Raw genomic sequence first — 21,256 nt, 5'->3', positions numbered from 1 at the left:
TCTCTTCTCCAGGTGAACACCCCCACCTCTCCCACTTTGTCTCCAGAGCAGAGAGAGGGGCTCCAGCCTTTGGGGCATTTCTGTGGCCTCCTCTGGACCTGCTCAAAGCTTACTCCAGGCAGAACATGACCTCATCTAGACCCAACATGGGATCCTGTGCAGCATCTCCCCTAGGAATGAGTCACTGCCTGGTCTATAGGAGGTTTTCAAGCTCTGCTGGCCCCAGCACTGTGCCTTTGGCTAATTGTGCCTCCTGTACAGAGGCAGAGTTTGCCTGTTACGTGTAAGAAGGCATTGATGCAGCAAAATGCCAAAAGACTGAGAGCTGGGAGTGTTCATCCTGGAGAACAGAAGGCTCCAGGGAGACCTGAGAGCCCCTTCCAGTGCCTGAAGGGACTCCAGAAGAGCTGGAGAGGGACTTGGGACAAGGGGTGGAGGGACAGGATGAGGGGGAATGGCTTCACAAGTACAGAGGGCAGGGTTAGATGGGATATTGGGAAGGAATTGTTGTCTGTAAAGGTGATGAGGCCCTGGTACAGGTTACCCAGAAAAGCTGTGGCTGCCCCATCCCTGGAAATGTCCCAGGCCAGGTTGACAGAGCAACCTGGGATAGTGGAAGGTGTCCCTGTCCATGACAGTGGAATAGAATGAGATGGTCTTTGATGTCCCTTCCTACTCAAACCTGTCTGTAGTTCTAGGATTCTGTGATAAACACAAAGAGCAGAAGTTGAGTTTCCTAAATATCTCACATACACTGACTTAAAAACTGTATTTTCCAATGTTTTCTGCACTATTTATTAAAAAGATAAGATGTATTTGGAAAGCTTAGTGATGATAGAGGGAAACTTATACCAAACTCAAAAAGAGATGAATATTTGTTTTAAAAATTAGCTCCACACAATATTATGTAGAAATTTATTAAGTAAGACACCATAAGTGGTATGTTTTTACAAATGGCCTCCGGAGTGTCAGTCGTACAGAAACACTGTTGAACATCTGAAAACCTGAAACTTCACTGGAATATACTGCCAGCAATTCATCCCAAATATTTTATACTCAGATCTCTGCGATGCTTGAAAAACAACGTGTTTCTTTTGTGGTTCCCCACCCCCCAACTCAGAAATAATCAGTAGCACTATTCACAGGCTGGATTTTATGTCATCTGCTACAAGAAGAGCAGGGTTTGATTTGCTTTTCCCGGAGCGACGTTACTGCACGAAGGGTCATGCCAACTGCAAGACCTTAGGGTATGGAATATTTTTGGTGAAGATATCATCTTCATCATGAGATGGATTATCTCTGTGAGCCAGAAAGGTGGCTGAGCCAGAAAGCCCGATGAGGTGGCCAATGCTGTTGGGTGCAAGGTCAGCTTCTCCCCTTCTCCCCCTGCAAACCCTGGGAGCCTGTGCAGAAGTGGGACGTGGCTGGTCTGCTGCAGAGCTCTGCTGCTCTGGTCCCTCAACCATCCTACTGGGGGGCAGAGAGAAATGGCAGAGCAGCAGCTTCATGGAATCTTTTATGTTGGAAAAGACCCCTAAGACCACCCACTCCAACCACTCCCCCAGCACTGCCAAGGCCACCACTAAACCATATCCCCACATGCCACTTCCACAGGGCTTTTAAATCCCTCCAGGGATGGGGACTCCAACACTGCATTGGGCAGCTGTGCCAGGGATGGACAGCCTTCTCAGTGAAGAAATTTTTTCCCAATATCCAGCCTAAATCTCCCTGGTGTAACTTGAAGATGTTTTCTCTCACCTTGTTCCTTGGGAGCAGAGCCCAACCCCCCCAGGCTCTCCTGTCAGGGAGCTGCAGAGAGCCAGAAATCCCCCCTGAGCACCAGCAGGAGATTGGGACAGAGCAGCATTTTGCTGTGTTTGATATTGGTGGTCTGAGGGGGACAGTGCAGGGAGGGAGGTCAAGGAGATCACCTCAAACTGGTTCTACTTTTCATAGACTGAACAGACCCATTTTATTGCACAGGAAAGGGACAGCAGTGACTTTTTTTTGCTGTCCCCTCCTTTGTTAACCCATCACCAGGTTCAAGTATTAAGAAAAATCATGAGATTAACACAAAAATCATGAAAATCATCCCCATCTTATGTTTGGTGGCTGCTAATGCACATTTCTCTCCACGGGGCTCAAGACGTCCTCCAGGTAGAATTCTTCACCACCTATTTCATACTTGACAAAGGGTACTCTTTATTCCACTTCTCTGCTACTATGAAGCTATCTAAGATGTATCCTATTGCTGTCATAAGGTGGTTTTAGCCATTTATTAGGAGTCCCCTCAGATGCTGAAAGATCCTCTTCATTGCTTTACATCTGATTGCTGTGCCTTCACTTTCACAGATTTTTCTTTACAACTTCTAAGTGATTTCCCCATTGTTTTATTATTCAAGTGTTTTTCCAGACATATGTGCTTTAAAATCATTACAGGTTGGTCTTGGAAAAGGTCCTTCCAACACAGTCCTATCTAATAGAAATTTTGTTCTAATAGAACAAACAAGACATGGTGGAAAAGGTCTCTCCATTCAGAAGGTGGTGTTTGACTTCGTAGCACACAAATCACAGTCTATTGGGGAAACACCTTGTGGTCTTGCCTTAAAGTCTGCCAAGTATCTCTCTTCTTGGGTCTTTATGCCTCACAGGAAGACCTTTGATGTTTCCTCATCTTCAGATAATAGGCTCGGTTGGCTTCTGGGTAGGCGACTTTGGAGAGTGGCATCTTGTAGATGGCAGAGTTGGTCGTGGTTATTAGCAGGAAAGTCAACGCAGACAAGCAAAAAGACCAGGTTCCTGATGGTACCCCAAACTGCAAAGAAAAATAGCAAACCACCTATTCACTATGTCTTTATTTTATTTGAATAAAACCCAGAGCCAGGCGCTTTGGAATAAGGTTTCTCAAGGAAGTCTAGACCTGGTTCTGCGTTGAGCCTTCCCCTAGGGAGACAGAGTTTCTTTATGAGATCTTGACACTGTGCATTAGCCTGCAATATCTATCAGCTCTGATGAGAGGGCTGCCTTCTCTTTCTGCATCTACCCTGGTCTTGGAGGGACATGAGGCAGCAGTGAGTGGAGATGAGGCAGGAATGGACACCAGAAGCATTCAGCTTTTCCCTGGGCTGTTGTACTGATTGTCCTTTGGCAATTGAGAAAGGGAATTAAACCCAAATGTAGTATTTCTTTGCACATGTGGAGTGCCCTTTCTCAATCGTATCAGGCACGAAGTATAGAAATGTAAATATCTGAAAGAGAGGAGACCTTATAGCAGCCTGCCAGTGCCTTCAGGGCTCCAAGAGAGCTGGAGAGGGCCTGCAGTGACAGGACAAGGGGGAATGGTTTCACAATGACAGAGGGCAGGTTTAGATGGGATATTGGGAGGAATTGAGAGTTGAGGGTGGCGAGGCCCTGGCACAGGTTGCCCAGAGAAGCTGTGGCTGCCCCATCCCTGGAAGTGTCCAAGGCCAAATTGGATGGGGCCTGGAGCAACCTGGGATAGTGGAAGGTGTCCTTGCCCATGGCAGGGGGTGGAATGAGATGATCTTTAAGGTCCCTTCCAACCCAAACCATTCTGTGATTCTGTGATCTCATAAGTGTTGAGAGCTGAGCTGTGGAAGTTCATTCAAACTCTGAGGAAGAAAAGTGATAAGTGATGATTCTAAGTGACCTATTCCAATGGGAATTACACCACCCCCCTGGGCAGATAATAACCCCTCTTCTGGACCATTTCTGCCTTTGGCTGAATTCCTCTCCACATCTTGGTGTTTTGCCTGACAAGCCAGGAAAAAATACAGATCAGTGCTCAGATCTCTTGCTAGAAACCAGACCTTAACTGATACATTACTTACCACAGACAATATGCTGGTCACTGCTGCTCCCAGGTAGGCACTGAAGAGTGCTGTGAAAAAGAAAGGTAGTTCCTGGTGAGTTCAGTTGCTCACAGAGTAGGACAGCAAGGACCAACATCTCTCACCCTGCCTTGGGTAGCTCAACCAGTGATCATGACCCTGCCTCAACAGCTCTTTCTTTAGCACTGTGTCCCCTCCAGCCTGGAGCCTATGGAAAGGGCGAAACAAACAAACAAACAAACAAAATAACTGGAGTGATGAGAAATGTGCTATGGAATCAGAGGCTTTTGAAAAATGCACTGACATGGAAAGTATGTAGCTTGATGGATGGGTTAAACAGGAAAATAACCCCTCCACCCTCATCTGTCCTGCCTCTGGGGCTTGAAGGTGGGTCAATGAGATACAAAGCTAAATCTTTTTTATATGAGCACTGAATGAACAACAGTTTCACTCCCAGCTCACTCTGATATTGAAATTTCATATGGAATTTCCTTATAAATAATTCTTCAATCATGCTGTGTTACCTAGCTCATGCCTTTGGTATCCATTTCAATAGAATGGGGAATGTGTACTGTCTATCTACAGCTGTGGACTGATCTTGAGCTCCACTTTTCTCAAAGTTTAGGTATGTCCTTCTTCAAAGAAGGAATCTGAGCTGGCATCTGTGATTGGAAAACCCACCATGATTCATCCAGCAACAGAAGAACAAACACAATTAACAGTCTCAAAACGAATCGCCCAATTTCAAAGGCCTTGGTTAATCAGTGTCCACTGATCACATCTCTTGTTTTTAAACACAGCTCTTGGCTGAAAATAAAAGGACAGCTTTTATTCTGTCAGGGTACGTTTAAAGCCACGTCTCCAACACCTGGCTCCATCATTTGTCAGTCTCACCTAAGTCCATCTGCCTGCCTGGAGGTGCCCATCCGGCTCCATCCGCCTCTGCTACAAATGCCTCTTGAGTCACTTCAAAAGGAAGAGTGGCTGAGGTGAGAACACATCGGGTACTTACCGCAGGCAATTGCCAGCAGATGTGTCTGCCAGGTGAGGGCGTAGAACATGCCCCCGATGGCAATGCAGGAGAGGGAGCTGTTGTAGCCCCACAGCCCGGAGTAGATCTGGCTAAATGGTGTTGCCAAGCTCAGCCCTGGAAAAAAATAAGCCGAAGATGTTGTCATTCCTTGGCCAAAGAGGTGAAAGCAGCGGAGGAATGGCAGGAATCCAGCTCTTCAAGGGTTCTAGCCAGCATATGTGCGTGGAGTTCCTATTTGTGGTCGTGTTGTTCCAGTCTGTAGTGGTTTGAACCTTGTTTTCCCCAGAGACTAAGAGAAGTGGTAGACCCCAAGGGGTGGAAACCCCTGGAAGTTTTGAAGTTCTGCCCAATGGGCGCTCCTGCAGAAATGTAAACATATCACAACCAGACCGGAAAAGAAGAGTTGTAGTTTGGTTGTAGGAGAGGTGGCCATGTTGTAGAGCCACGAGGTAGGGGCTCTGAGCCCCTTGGGGCCTCTGGCCCCCTCCCAGCCCCTGGCTGGGGGCTACAGGGACCTGGAACAGCATAAAGCTGGGCTAGGTGCCTGTAGTATGCCAGGAGATGTTTTCTCCATGGGCACAGAGCAGCAGCCAACACTGACCAGAGAAACAGTGGCAGAGAGCCAGAGATAAGAACCTGAACTGAAGAAGCAGCAGAAGCAACATGCAGCACTGCAGAGGAGACTCCTGGAAGGAGAGTCGAGGAAAGGAGAGCCAGCAGCTGAGAGCTACAGAGTTCTTGGGGGTAAGACTGATACCAGATCCCCAAAACTCCTTTGAGACCTCCTGGAAGGAGGAAGATGATGGACTCTTACTTGAAAGAGCCTTGAAGTGCGACATGCACTGTAGAAAGGAGCTAGAGAGCTCCGAGAGGAATGCAGGGGGAGTTGACCTTGGCTTCCCCCCCCTCGCACTGCTGCCACGGTGGCAGCCTGAGAGACAGGGCACAGAGGCCCTGCAAGAGATACCAGACCGTCACGAAGACCCCCCTGTGTCTTCGTGATATGACGTGGTGAAACGACCTTGTCTGGGGTTACGAAGCCCACGGAAGACCCCTCGGTTGTGAGGCGATGGGGCCGGGGGAGCTTGAATACCTCCCTCGTGGACGCTGGCAGAAAGCCAGCTATCAGCTGCTGCATGAGATGAGAAGAAACCTGCTGCCTTAGAAGATGCTGCTGTTCAGAGACTGGAAGGGATCTGTCCTTCTTTCCCTCCTGGACTTTTATTTGGAGGGGAGAAGAGATCTGATCCATTGTAAATACTATATGTCATGGTAGAGATAGTTATGATCATGTGTATAATGTGATATGGTATTTATTTGTACAGTCATTGTAATATATTTCCCTTTCCCCCACTTTGGAGTCTGGTGTGTTTTGTCTGGAAAAACCTCTCTCACATTAGGTTGAGATGTGGGAGGGGGGATGGAGATAGGGGATTGGATTTTGGGACTATCTCAAACCATGACACAGTCTAACGCCAAAGCCACTTTAATCTGATGAATTCATGGCAGAATTTCCCTGAGCTGAATTTGGTGATCTGATTTCAACAGCGGACATATGAGCCTGTGTGTGAGCCTTAAATGCATCCCTGGGGCCCACACATCCACACTGATGGCTATGACTTTTATTAGTCTGCTCCTAAACCCACCAGAATATATCCAGAAATTAAGTATTTCATGGTAAAAGTTCATCTCGGCCCAACACACACTTCTGAAGGTTTTCACCATCATAAAACAAGGTAAGAGAATGGGGAAGTCAATCAAAAGAATTCTTAAAGCAGAACTCTATGTGTGTTTTGTTTTCAAGCAGTTGTTCTCCAATGGAAGAAAAACTCGTGACTGTAAGTGCTCTACTTATTGCAGTTCCTCTTTTGTTCTCTATGCTTTTATACAAATCTGTGACATAATTCAAATCCTTACCTGCCAGCATCCCCACTGCTGAGCCAATCACTGCGTGCAGACAAATGAGTGGGGAAGAGATAAATAAAGCCACCAGGAAGATTCCCCCAGTCCAGGGATTGTCACAGCCATAAACCTGACCCACACCGACTGGAATGGATTGCAGGAGCTGTAAGAATTTAAAAAACCTCACAAAATCAACAACAACAAAAAAAAAACCAAACCCAAGACAATTTGTTATTTATTATCAGCATTGTAACTTTTTGGTTTTTAACCTATTTTTCTTGGCCAGCTTCGTGTTTGGCATTTGCTGGATGCAGTCTGTCTTTCTAAGTGGAGCATTTGGATGCCTCTTGGGAGACAGCAGGGCATTTCCACAGGGTTGCCCCTTCAATGGAAATGAGTCATGACTTGTTCCCTAGCCATGAGCTCCTCTGCCAGGTTTTTGGTCTAATATCAAAAATAAATATTTTGTGAAAAGGTTTACTCATCGTATTTGCACCTGCTGCTGACTTGGCCATGTTTACATACCCATATGAACCATGACAGGGAGCCCAGGGCATGGAAGTGCTCAGGTAGATGATGCCTTTGAGAGGACATTCCCCTCTGACTGGGCAGATCCAAGGGTGATATGGCCAATAATGGCTTGGTCAGAATTATGAGACTTTAACTCAGGAAAGGCTTTATTCTCAATTTAGTTATATACCTGAAACTCTCTTGGGATTCACGAGGAATGTGAATGGAGTTGCTGAGTTGGTGGGACAGGGACCCACAAGCTTGGTCACAGCTTAAAGATGGTTTTGAGGCACTTTTCCATTTATGATCCCCATAAAATTATGCACAATGGTAAGTGTTCTGAACTGTCACTTTCGGGTTGATATTTAGTGTCAATTAACTTCCCTTTTCTTAATCACTCCCTGGGAATCCCTCAAAATAGTCTGCTGAGCCTTGGGGAAAAGCAGTTACTCTCGTATCTATATGGTTTATAGTGTTATACTATAAAATGTTTCTTTGGGAAGTTCTGACTTGAATATAAATTAAAAATATATGAATGTGTGCCTGCACCCATTTGTAACTATTCTACCATAGTAATATCTGCTTGCTCATGTCTAATTAGGAAAATGCAATTTTATAAGCACTCTGTGTGAAAAACCCAAATTACCCTGTGAGTTAACTGGAAGTCTCAGCACACCCTTAGCTATGGGGAGGTGATCAGTTACCACAGAAAAGGGGAATTAGATTCTAGAGACTCTTTGAAGATTCAGATCCAACTGCAAATGGAAGATACCAACAAGATTTGTGTTTTTCAGCTATCAAAATGTTCATTCCTAGAGTAAACATTTACATCTTGGATAACAAGCCAAATTGAACCAAATTTTGTATTGCCAGGCCATACTGCAGTAACAAGGGAGGTGGACCTGTTGGGATGAGTCCAGAGTGACAAAGATGCTCTGAGGGCTGGAGCCCCTCTGCTCTGGAGCCAGGCTGGGAGAGCTGGGGGGGTTCACCTGGAGAAGAGAAGGCTCCAGGGAGACCTGAGAGCCCCTTCCAGAGCCGGGGCTCCAGGAGAGCTGGAGAGGGACTGGGGACAAGGGATGGAGGGACAGGACAAGGGTGACTGTCTTCCCACTGCCAGAGGGCAGAGTTAGATGGGATATTGGGAAGGAGTCCTTGGTTTTAAGGGTGGTGAGGCCCTGGCCCAGGTTACCCATGGAAGCTGTGGCTGCCTCAGCCCTGGAAGTGTCCAAGGCCAGGTTGGACGGGACTTGGAGCAACCTGGGATAGTGGAAGGTGTGTCTGCCCATGGCAGGAGGGTGGAACGAGATGGTGTTTAAGGTCCCTTCCAACCCAAACCATTCTGGGATCCTATAAAGGAATATAATATATTTCTGTAGTGTTTTTATTTGTAAGTGAAGAAGACTGTTATCTTTAAGACAACCTACCACTGTGATTTCAGCATCTGTCCAGGTGATGTTTGGTGTTGCTGTTGCAGGCTGAATGACAGTTGTAGGGAAGAAGAGGTTGTGTGGTCCTGATGCAGCCAGATAGAGGGTCAAGGCCAAGTTGAAAGGCAAGGTGAGAACAGGCAGGTCCCACTTACAGAAGACTGAAGCTAAAGCACTGGTAAAAATGGGGCTGAAAGAAGAATAAAATGGTCTCACTAGAAGCTGGTCAGCTAGGCAAAAAAAACTACCAGAGTCAAAACCAACCATAAACTCCACTGCCGTCTATTTTTTTTAAGCTATTTAATTCCTCAATCTTTCTGATCAAATCAGACACATGACAGGGTCACTGCATAAATATCCTGCCCTTTCCAAAGCAGTTATAAATGTCTAGATTCCTGTCATGTTATACAATATATATGGTGAATTTGGTGAGCATGAAGGAGACAGGATCCAGTGATTTAATAGAGGTATTTCCCAGCTCAGTCTCAGTGTTCACCTTTTTTCCTTCCAGCACTTGAACTGGACCGAATACAGGACACCTTTGCCAGGTCTGAGTGAACTGTGAACGTGGCTGTGTGCCCTTGCTCAAGCTTGTTGATCAGAAGTAAAAAGGTGACATCAAAGTGACTATAAGACTACATGAACTTCAGGCAGACAAATTATATGCGTGGTTTTAGCAATCTGCAACTAGACATTTTGGGGTCAAGGGCCAGCTTTCAAAATTTTTTTGCTGTTGCATTACCTAGCGGATTATTTTGTCATATATATGAGTGAAGTATTATTAGTTGTTTGTTTTGATTAGCGTCAACCATCATGCCTTGGGACCACTGAACAGCTTCTGTGCCTGGAGAAGTAAATTTTCATGACATTTTTATTTGGTGGCTTAAATAGATGGGACACTTGTGGTTGACGACAATGGGGAATGGTGAAAATAATGTTGCTCTTGAAACAAAAATGAATTGATTCATCACAGCAATATGACTCCCATTTAGGGTATTGAATTACTTGTGATCAGCCATTGATTTCCTTCTCCCCACTGGGCTTATTTGTGATTACGTGGGTATTTTTATTTGTTTTTGGATTACATTTGAGTTCAAAAGTGCAAATAATGGCACGGATTTAGCAGTATGTTAGTCGTATTTCCTTTCATTGGGCTCTGCATAGAAATACAACAGCTCAGTCTCAGTGTGGAGACTCATGGGTTTGGAAAAAGAAGGGTAGGGGCCATCTGACTTACCAGGTCATGGACAGCAGTGCAACGGGCAGCAGGAGCCACCAGTAGTAGTCTCCCTTAGCAGAGAAGACGGCCACAAGTGATCCCACCAGGATCCCATTGTATCCATACAGGCCGGCTGCTATGGCTGACCTGTGGGAAGGGAAAAACTAACCTTGAAATCTTCTCAACTGACAAGGCTTTGCTTGCATCACCCCCTCCCTCCCCAAGCAGTTGTGACTCTGTGTGGTGAAGACCTGCCCGGACTCATCCATTGACATTCAGTTTCGCACATTTCAATCCCAGGTGCCCTCAGCCACTTCAGTAGGTATGTCCACTGTCCCTTTGTAAGAGGTGGGAAGATCTGTCTGGTCCTGCTTGACCAGACACATGGCCAGTGAAGGCTGGATCCTGCAATCATAGCAGGTCTGGGGCGGAAGGAACCTTAAAGATCATCTAGTTCCAACCCCCAGCCAAGGACAGGGACACCTTCCACTAAGTTCAGGCTTCTCATCCATATAATGTGTTTAACACGTAAGTCAGCACTGAAGTGACCACTTGCTTTTGAGGGGGAAAAGGATGGACTTACCTGTCCTGACCCAGAATAAGTGCTGTTAAGGTTGAGACAACTGTTCCCAAACATGCTGTGAGTGCCCACCAAGGGTTCTGCAGCACAAAGGCAGCAAGGACAATCAGCCCACTGAGGGGATTGTTGACAAACATCACCTGGGATATCCCACGCAGCACCCAGTCAATAAACTGGATCATGAGAGGTTTATCTGGAAGACATCAAATTAAATAATAAAACAAGCCCCCTAAGGTACACAGATGGTGCTGATTCCGGGATGTATTTTTGAAACTCAGGAAGAGTTCTGGCAGTGGGACTTGGCAGCACAACTGAAGCAATGAATCAACAAGACTGCAAAACCTGACTGGGATTTATTATGGTCTATACTGCAGCCTTACAGCTGGAAAACTGAGATGAACAGCATGGTTGCCAGAATCCCGTGTTATAAACTACCCTGGACCGGATTCCTATGAACCAGCTAATTTATGATGTCTGTGGCTCAGATGGCAAATCGTATGAATATCCCACTGCTGATTTATTGTGGGGACCAAACGCACCTACCTATGTGTAATTTAACTTCACAGTGGCAATAGGCTTGACAGAAACTGCTCAGCTGAAAGGACATGGAGTGTTATGAAGAATGGCAGAGCACAGAATAACCATCTGGGGCTATGTTCTGTGGGACTAAATTCCGTTTGTACATGGCTTGTTGGGAGGTAAATGTCATCTCAGACATCCTCAAGATTTAAGCAGTATGTGAATCTCTGCACAAAGCTGATTTTTTTCCACCTACAAAACAGATATAAATCAGGCTAAATGTAGTTTCTGTACTAGTCTGACCTGAGTCACGTAGCTGAGAAGTTAGTTATTACTCCTTTGATGTACTTTTTATTTGGAATCCCCTAATTACTCATGATGAAGGAGCTTTACCTTTTAGCCAGGCTCCAAATTCCTTCATGTCACCAGTGATGTACCCAACAGCTTTGCAGACTCTCTTTCCACCTTTGCTCAGTGGATTCTGCTTCATTGGCTTTCTTTCCCCCATGGTGTCTATCTTGACATCAACAATGTTTTCCATGTTATTGTTCTGGCCCTTTGGTAAAATCTAAGGCAAAAAGAAAACAAAACAGTTTGTTGTAATGCCTCTCACTAGTTCCTGTTTATTCTCTCTACCATATATTGTTGCTCACTTTGTGCTATTTAGGGACCAGAAAGAGGAAAATCTTTATTCTGAAGATACCTGATTCTCGTGTCTCCATGAACTTATGCTCTGCCCTTCCAGAATTCCACGCAGTCATAGATTTGAACACCACAAGGAATGACCGACCCTTTTGTCATGGTGTTTTACCCGATTTTGAAACCCTTGTCAGCTATACCAGGTGTTCTAGAAATCAAGCAGCTCTTGATTTAAAGGGTCGTTTCAAAAAGAGCAAGACAGCATCAGAGGACACTGGCTTCACAGAGGTTGAAGTCTGCCTCAAAATTCAGCTTGATAGAGCTATCCACCCCATATAAGAAAGTGTTTTAATTATTAAGTTTCCTCTGCTGCGTAATTTGTATTTCCAGTTTCAATTTGTCCATCAGCCATCAAAAACAGGCACCTAAAGCTGGGTTTATAGGTCTCTGGGATCAGTTCAGCCTTCCTCACGAGCACAGGCTTAGCCCGAGGGATGTTCATGGTGCCTTATTTCATTACTCACACGCATTCATACATTTCTTTTCTCAAAAGAACTACACTTTCAGCTGCCCGTCTTTAGAAACACCCAGCACTGATTCAAGAGCCTAAAGGCCAAATTCACAGTGCTTGATTTCCACTCTACCTCAGTCATGTTGCTTTGTTTTCTGCCAAGATAGGGGACCACATGTTGGAAGCTGCAGTAAGAAGCCCTAAGGGACTAATGAAAAGACACCTATTAAATTTAGCAGGTACTATAAAAAGATTTAAATAAGGTAGGGGACTGTTATAGGTCAAAAAAAGATGTTTAGGCCTAAATAAGGTGTTTTGGGTATCCACGCAGGGCTGGCAGAGATGGGGTCCCCTATGGGACACAGTCCTTTTGGATAAGGAGCTGTTGGAAAACCCTTTGGCACCTCATACAGTTCCAGACAGGCTTATTCAGGCTGTAAGTCTCTGGATCAGAGATTTATACCTAACTGTAAACACTGGATTTTAAGAACAGTGTCCTATAGCCAAATTGTTATTTGTCTAAGGGCCAATTCTCAATATGAAGCCAGCAAACTAAGAGCAGCCAAACCTTTCCCTGGAGCATACTCTGTTTCCTGAAGAGTAGGACTAATTCTTGGTAATTACCAAGGCAAAGAAAACACAAGACAAGGCGTGTTGTTGAGTGAATACAGAACTAGACCTGCTTCAGGTCTCACTGGTGAGTACTGGCTTGTGCAAAAAGCAATGAATTTAGGGAGGGGGTTGATAGTCTAAATAGGGTGATAGAAACACATAAATATTGAGTTAGTCCTTGACTCACTTGAAACTTCAGTAAAAGCCTTCCTAGTAGCTCAGGTAGAGAATCTAAACTTCAGAAACACAGGTGCTGGGCAACTAAGCTTAAGCAGCCTCACCCCTGGGCATTACACTTCCAGACCCAGACTTGTGGTTAAGCAGCTCCGAGTCTGTGTAGGGGAATGGGTTGTTAATGCACATCCTGGCCAGTTTCTTACTGTGTGCTACAGGAGGACTGGTGGTCACCTTTCAGGATGTAGTAAATATCTGCAAAAAATAGGAAACAGACATTTCATGCTTTCCAGAAGAGCCCAACTAATATAAGGACAGGTTCCATATGAGAGGCTGATTACAGGACTGGTATGCAGAAGAGTGTTGAATTTGACTTTGTGGAGGACACAAAGGCAAGGACCTTAAATAAAAAGGTTAAGGAAGAAAAGGAGAAAAAAAAGTGTTTCTAGGGATGGTGTCTTGGTGCTGGAAGGCTTTTTCCTGGCTCACTTATAATTCATTACCTTGATTCATTAACCTTCGCTTTTCTCATTTTTTATTCTGAAATAATGGAATAAGTGAATTGGATGCACTTTCAGTTAAATCAAAATTTCCAGCCAAGATAAATGCTCCTCATTTGGTGAAAGTGCATTTACATTTTCCATTTAAAGAATCTTCCTCTTTAGTTAGGCTTTCCCAGTTGCTAACCTGCAAAGTTAACCCAAGTGCTGTTGCAATGCAGAGTGATGCTGTGTGACCCATGCCCAAGGTGTTTCCCTGCATGCTGAGTGAGGACCTGGAGCAGGGTGCTGCAGTGTGGGGTGCAATGTGCATGTGAAGAAGTAGTGGAGTCACTGACCCACTTGCACAGTGGAGAAAAAAAAAATGGATTAAGTTGAGGGCCCTAATTTGTCAAAAACTGATGTATTGCTTTGCCATATAAAGGCAGTTAAGTGCATACTGCAAGACTGAGCCAGCAGAACTCCTTTACTCTGGGTTCCCATGGGCAGGAATGAAGTCAGCTCAACGCACTTGGCATGGCAAAAACACCAGGTGACCCAGTGAGTCACTTCCACTAAGCTGTTTCAAACTTCAGCCCCGATGGAGGCTGTGTCAGTACTCTGCACATCTGTCCTTCTGGAATATCCAAAGTCTCAGGGACTGTGGGGTGATCACAGCTACCTTCTGGCCAGCAGTGCTGGTCAAACTCATGTTCATTATGTCACAGAATCATAGAGTATTTTGAGTTGAAAGGGACCTTTAATGGTTATCTAGTCCAGCCCCTGGACAGTCCCAGTCTATCATGGGTTGATTGTCGATGGAGAGGGATCAGGTTTCACCTTTCCTATCTGTTCAGCAGTGCATGTAGTGACAGGACAAGTGTGAATGGCTTCCCACTGCCAGAGGGCAGGGTTAGATGGGATATGGGGAAGAAATTCTTCCCTGTGAGGGTGGTGAGGCCCTGGGACAGGTTGCCCAGAGAAGCTGTGGCTGCCCCAGCCCTGGAAGTGTCCAAAGCCAGGCTGGACAGGGCTTGGAGCAACCTGGGATAGTGGAAGGTGTCCCTGCCCATGGCAGGAGGTGGAATGAGATGATCTTTAAGGCCCCTTCCAACCCAAACCATTCCCTGATTATAGAAGGTGTCCCTGCCCATGGCAAGGTGGGTTGAGATTACATGATCTTTAAGGTCCATTCCAAACTCCTCAACATTGTCTGATTCTATGATTATATATATGCTAAGGGAGAATAAAATCACTATGGAACAATTTCCTCAGCTGTAGAGCAGCCTGGTGGGTAATGGGTAGGCCAGGAGGACCTCTGTTTTCTGACAGGGTCTTCATGGAACTGTAAAGACCCAGATCCAGCCCCACTGGCTTTGTGGCCTTCCTGAATCACATTCCAGGGGCTGGGGGCTGCCTCCTGTGTGACGGTGTTTGGCTGTCACCACCACCTTGAGGCTTGTCCCATCTGTTCAGAAACACAGACCATGGAGGACTTGCACTATTTCTACTTAGTTGTCCAAAGAAAATATAAAGATGTGGTGAATCACCTTGAAACTGGAACCAGCATAGACTTTTTCATGCATTTTTAATAATTTTTGACACTTTACAAAGCAGTACCTGCCATGTAAGCTCAGATTAATGATTTGTTAACACTTTACCTTGTTCTAGGGAGTAGGTGATAGCAGGTATTTGAGAAAGGAGAGACTACAAAAGGTGTCTTCTCTCAGAATTATGGAGATGTCCAGAGAATTTTAAGACAGTAATGCCTGAATATTAGTTCAAACTCAAGTGTGCATGTTCTGATGGGGATTGCATGAAGGCCAGTCTGCAGCAGGTCTTTTGAAGACCTGCCATTGAAGTTATGATAACATGTGGTTTTCACTCAAAGTGCCTTTTTTTTTCTTAGTGCACAAAGGAAGGAAATAGAAATAATTACAAAAGGATCCCAGAGAAGCTGGGAACAAACTGCTTGGCTTCTGCAGGGAGGTGAGTTTGCTAAATTTTTATTTTTTTATTATTCCTGATTTCTATTAGTTTGGGAAAGTGTTTTGTTTTGTTTTTTTTTTTTTTTAATGTCAGATTCTTAACTGAAGACCAAGTCCTGTCCTCAGACAGGTCGAAGCACACTGCCTCATCTTACATAAGCTCTGGAAAGGTGCTGCAGCCGTGCAGTGAGGGCTCCCAGTACTGGTGTGTAACTGGTGAGATACAGGAGAAGCAGCAGGACCCAGGCAGAGCCAGTCTGAATGTAATTTTCATCCCAGTGGTGCAAGGACTGATTTGTGCTCTGCTGTGAGTGCAGAGGGGCTATTTAAAACTATTTTTTTCCATGGGAAGAGAGAGCTTCCCGTGAAACAAAACAGAAGACAAAAAGAAAGATGTTCCCCTTTTATGCAGATGAAATCATCACAGGGCCGAGTCGCCAATCTATTGGGGTTTTTTTAACCATCTTTTCAGAGTTAATAAATGTCCTGCAGCCAAAGTACTGATGTTATGCAACTTTGTGTCTCCCTAAATCAATTTTTCCTTCCACTTGCGTACACTCCCTCCATGCCATACCCACGGCATCCCAGTAATGCCTCGTTAAAGCCGCCGCCGAGCAGGCTCCGCGCTGGAGCTGCACTCCTGCAGCGTCAGGGCCCGCAAACACTCCTTTATTCACCTGCTGAAGTGGAGACAAACCCTGTCACTCACCCGTTATGTGTTATGCATGGTAAGAGCGGTGTGGTGCTTGCAGCTGGGAGAGGAATAGAGTCTTTAATTTGGCTGATTAACACTCCCAAGCACTTCCAAGCTGGTGCTGGGCTTTTTTTTTTTTTTTTTTTTTTTTTTCCCCCTCTGCAAATGCGGCAAAGGTTACCTAGTACTTTCTCTTCTTTCTGGAATTTTCCCCTCTCCCTGCCAAAATTCGTGTTTCTCTGTAAATCGAGAGGGTTTAAATTGCCGTGTGGTATTTGTTTGTACAAGGACCTGCTGCCGCACAATTGCGGCCATTGTATCTCTCGCATTCTCTGAATTGTTGCTGTGAAGTCTGCGGGCAGCCAGCTCTGTGTGCAGCCTGTTTTTAGAGGAATTCCTGCATCCAAGTACAATAGGAGGAAATGGCCATATTCTCAGCAACTCTAGTTCCAGCACAGGCTGTGTACTGTTTCCAGTAAAGCTGGATTAGTGTTGTGTTATGCATAGGAGCACAAGCATGCACAAGCACACTCCTCCAAACAGAGAGACTGTAATGCACTTGACCCTCACTGGGAAAAAAAATACCTTCAGGTTTTCCTGTAGAAGGTATATTTCAAAGTATTAGTTCAAAAGAAAGCTTATCCTTGAGATTCAAATATTCATTAAGCCCATCTGCAATTCAGTTTTCAGGGATCTGTCTCTCGGGGACAGAGGAATACAGAGACACCATCACATTAACTGTGTATAATTACTATCTGGGCATTTTTCATTTTGCAGAACAGAAAGGCAGTAAAAGATGTTAAAGTGTTCCAGTTATTTTATTTTTCTTTCCTTTTCTCTTTTTCCTCAAAGGTTCATCCAGCTGGGCTAAGCAGTACTAATAAATCCTCACCCTGCTAGGAGCTTCTCAATAATTGATATTCTTGTGACATTCCCTAATGTCTCTGCTCCTCCTGAGCCTTAGCAGTTCTCCTTCAGCAGGACTGATCAAATGCTGTTTGTCAGGTGTTTTGAGGGAGAGGAAGGACCCAGGTAAGTCAGTAACAGGGTGCATGTTTACTGCTGTGCATTAAAAGGAATGAACAGAGTGCTCTTACCTCTCTGATGAGCTCAGGGGTAGCTGTTGCTTTGCTGAATAGGAAAGGAGGAAAGTAGGGAAAAAGAAAATGTCTCACCAGCTTATATAGGCTAGCATGGCTCCTGTCCTGACATTACTAATTAGTTTGTTTCTCCTCCCACTTGGTGAGCTCCAAGCAAATGTTAAGAAGGTTCCCCTTTGAATTCTCCACCTTTCCTCTTGCTCTGTCCTGGGTCTCTTGCCAACAGCCTCTTCCTCATTGCTTTTTTTTTTTTGCTTTGTATTTTTTTGTTGTTGTTAATTCTCCTTTAACTCAGTTCTTTCTCCTCTCTACCTGAAGGACTGAAGGCTTTAAACTGGACTATCAGTGAACCTGAGCTCAACCTCCCCAGCATTATTCTCCTTATCCAACAAAACTCAACATCCTTCCCTCTCAAAACTCCGACCTGGAAATGTGCCTCACAGCACATGTTGTGTTCAGCAACCTGTCAAAGTTTTCCTAATTCTGGGTAGTTTTCAGAAGCACAATTCTGTTAACACAGTGCAGTGAAAGACCTGGTGACCTTCCATTGTTTAATTTTTTTTAATTAACTAGATGAGAAAATCAATTTTTTTTTTTAACCTGCCCTCCCTTGCTCACTGGAGGAATCTGGAATATCAGAAGTGTGGCATATTGAAGAGGTTTATAAGGCTGTGAAAGTGTTGTGAAAGGCAGAGAAGAGGCTGGAGAGGGAAGTATTGAGAGAGTGAGTTATAGGAGAAAGGGCAGAGAAGAAGCTACTGAACTTAAGAAACCTGTTAGGCTAATTTAAGCCATGGCATAATTCACTTTAAGACTCTTTTACAGTGATGAGTTAGAGAGGCAACCCTGCAAATTCACCTGGGTGCAAGAGAGAATGGTTTATTGTTGAACCAGAACCCATCTAGCTTTGTGACTTTGTTTCCTCCAGCTCCATGGAAAAAGACTCAGCATCCACATGATATTATTCTCACCATGACCATTCACGGAGTCCATCCCTTTTGATGGAGATGTTTTTAACAGCCAAATGGACTTTTTTCTCCCCTAAGAGGGGGGCATCTGACATAAGTTGTCAGCGTTGCTGCATGAGCAAGGCTTCCTCTGATCAGACAAGCACTAACCCTTGTGAATGAGCCAGACACTGTCATCCCCTGGCTGTGCACCCAGCAATACATATTATGTGAAATTTTGCAGGGGAAGCTGCATCACTCCAGTGCAGTAAAATTTTTCCCCTTTACTATTAAGTTTTCCTTGGGCTGCCTTTGCTCTCTTGCTGGTAAAATGAATCCTTGCATCTCAAAAGAAGGGAAATTCACTGGGTGATTTGGATGGGAGACCCTCGTAGGGAGACTGTTCGGATTGAGTTTTAGGCTTCACATATCTCCTGTTTCAGGGATGCTCAGGCCTGGCTTCCAGTTATTTGAAACAACTTCTTTTCTGCTCTTTGTCAATGAGTGCAGCACAGGGGACTGGCAGAACCTGTTGCTGTGCTGCCTCCATCTGCAGAGCTATGTTGTGGTACTTTCCTCCAGGTAGTCACAGAATCATAGAATGATTTGGATTGGAAGGGGCCTTAAAGCTCATCCTGTTACAACTTCCCTGCCATGGCGGGAGTGTACAACCTTCCACTAGACCAGGTTGCTCCAGACAACTTTTCACCAGACCAGGTTGCTCCAAACCCTGTCCAGCCTGGCCCTGGACACTTCCAGGGATGGGCCAGCCACAGCTTCTCTGGGCAACCTGTGCCAGGGCCTTGTCCTGTCACCACGTGTCCTTGTACAAAGGAACCAGATTTAGGACTGCTCTGTCTGATTCTGGAGCCTTAATGAGGTATTTGACAGGCTGCAGTGACACACAGAAAAGCCACTGGCTGGCAGGTCAGTGATGGATATCTTGGAGCGATGCATTGTTCAGATTATCAGAGCTGGTTAATAAGTAACAGGATCACAGTCTGCTGATTCCTGCGTGGGAATGAGGTCCCTGGCATCAACCTGCCCTGTGAGATAGAGGCAGAGCAGTGGAGATCTCCACTGCCATGTGATGGGCTCACTGGATCCTGGGTTCAGCTGGCTGTTGGAGGGTTTTATTAATGTACTAACTGCCTCAGGGAATCCCTAAATTTCCAGAAATTTACCTTCTGGAAAGGTCCAGATGAGATCCCATCTTGAGTGCTGGAGTCAGGTGCAGGAATACCTGCCTGAGGCTGTGTGCCTTAGGCAGGAAAAGCACTCCTGGTTGCCTGAGGACTGATTCCCTATATGATGAATGTAGAAAGGTGGCATTGACATAAAACCTCCCATTTATAACTCAATCCATGCCAATTCAGGTGCTCATCACTAACCTGCAGTTCTGGGCACTCAAGGATGTAGGTATCTACTGCCATTTGGACTTTGTGATTCAAAGATGAAAGGCCAAACCAGCAGTGGCAATTCTTTGCCCAAAGGATCAAGGTGTGCCAAGTGCCTGTTATGTAGCTGTCAGGTGTCACCTGCCTGGGAGTGGGTCACCAGCTCTGGGTGACCATGTAATTAATGAATGGTGTGCAAGCTGATCTTTCAGGTAACACTTACAGGTGAGTAGTGAGTTGCCTCTTGATTTTAGGCATCATCGTGAAGACCACTTGGTGCTGAGGACAAGGCAGCTGGTGTTGGTGTCTGACAGCAAAGTTCTGTGTGGTTTAGGACATCTGAACCTGTGACTTACCTCACCAGCTCTCTGCTGGCAAAGCTGGTTGATGTGTTTCTTCTGCACTCTGTGCTCTGTGGGAAGGTGGCTCCGAGAACACACCTTGGACCAAGCCCAACACTTGACATGGTCAGAACAGGGGTTGGTGGTTGGATCTCAACCAGACAGAGCACCTGAAAAATGCCTGAATGATCCCTGACTGGTTTAGCTCGCCAGGCAGGAGCTGTCTGTTTACATTAGCTGGGTACAGTGCCTGAACAGGGCAGCTGTGCCAGGAAAGACTCTAAGGGCCCTAAACCAGCTTCACACACTCTGGCTTCAGGCCTCTCTCAAGGCTCGGTGGCCTTCAAGAGGTGCATTGAAAGCCACTTGGTGGCAGATTGCCTTTTCCTGCTGGTCTTGGTTGTGCTCCTCAGCTCAGGTTGTACTGCAGGGATTAGGTCTGTGCTGGGAGCTAAATCAGCTCTTGGACTCCAACAAGTGCTTTAGCAAATCCTTGCATGGAGCTCTGCAGATTGCTCAAACTCAGGCCCTTGTCTACCTTTGCTGGGTTAGGCTGTGGAAATGTGATATGTGGACAATGTTTGTGGGCTCCTTGTCGTCCCATCTTGGTGACCCTTTGCTGGATGTGCTTGGTATGACCCTGCCCTGTGCTGAAGAGCTCCAAAGTGGACACTACACACCAGATGTGTGTCACCAGTGCTGAGTAAAAGGGAAGGATCACCTCCCTTGGTATGCTGATGTTTCTCCTAGTGCAGCCCAGGAAGCTGTTGGCTCCCTTGATGCAAAGACACATTGCTGGATTGTGGCTACCTTGGTGACCACCTGGACCCCCAGGGCCTTTTCTGCCATGATCACTTCCAGCTGGATATCCTCAGTCATGTACCGGTGCATGGAATTGTTCCTCCTCAGATTTAGAACTTTACACTTCTCTTTCCCAAACTTCATGAGCTCCTTGTCAGCCCATTTTTCCAGCTTGCTGAGGACCCTCTGGATGGCAACACAACCTTCTGGTCTACCCAACACTACTCCCAGTGTTATACCTTCCCCAAATTTGACAAGGGTGCACTCTGCTCCAACACCCTGGTAATTAAGGTGTTAAACTTATCAGCCCTGGATTACAGCACTAATGACTGGCCTCTACCTGTAATTTGTGCTACTGATTATAACCCTTTGAGCCCAACCATTCAGCCAGTTTTCAGTCCAACTCTCTATCCACTTATCAAGCTCATACTCCATTAACTTGTCCATGAGGAAACTGTTATGGGAGAGAGTGTCAGAACCAGATGATGCTCTAAAATTGCTCTGGTAAGATAAGAAACCTTTGAAGCCC

General features: G+C 45.5%; 1 protein-coding gene across 1 annotated transcript; it reads right to left on the bottom strand.

Annotated features, from left to right (window-relative positions):
* Positions 1 to 1,944: 1,944 nt before the first annotated feature.
* On the bottom strand, positions 1,945 to 17,268 carry SLC14A1 (solute carrier family 14 member 1 (Kidd blood group)). Its single transcript, XM_027719981.2, has 9 exons — positions 17,239 to 17,268; positions 11,438 to 11,612; positions 10,529 to 10,718; positions 9,964 to 10,092; positions 8,724 to 8,916; positions 6,802 to 6,949; positions 4,864 to 4,998; positions 3,852 to 3,901; positions 1,945 to 2,815 (listed from the first exon to the last, which is right to left on the bottom strand). The coding sequence occupies exons 2-9, from the start codon at positions 11,583 to 11,585 to the stop codon at positions 2,639 to 2,641; spliced, it is 1,170 nt and encodes a 389-aa protein (XP_027575782.2). The 5' UTR covers positions 11,586 to 11,612; positions 17,239 to 17,268; the 3' UTR covers positions 1,945 to 2,638.
* Between the last annotated feature and the right edge of the window lie 3,988 nt (positions 17,269 to 21,256).

The sequence above is a fragment of the Pipra filicauda genome, unplaced genomic scaffold, assembly GCF_003945595.2.
Source record: "Pipra filicauda isolate LSUMZ 115617 unplaced genomic scaffold, ASM394559v2 scaffold215_size1667880_pilon, whole genome shotgun sequence".
Lineage (NCBI taxonomy): Eukaryota > Metazoa > Chordata > Aves > Passeriformes > Pipridae > Pipra > Pipra filicauda.
Note: the sequence above shows the minus strand (reverse complement) of the source record. Positions and strands in the feature narration are given on the sequence as shown.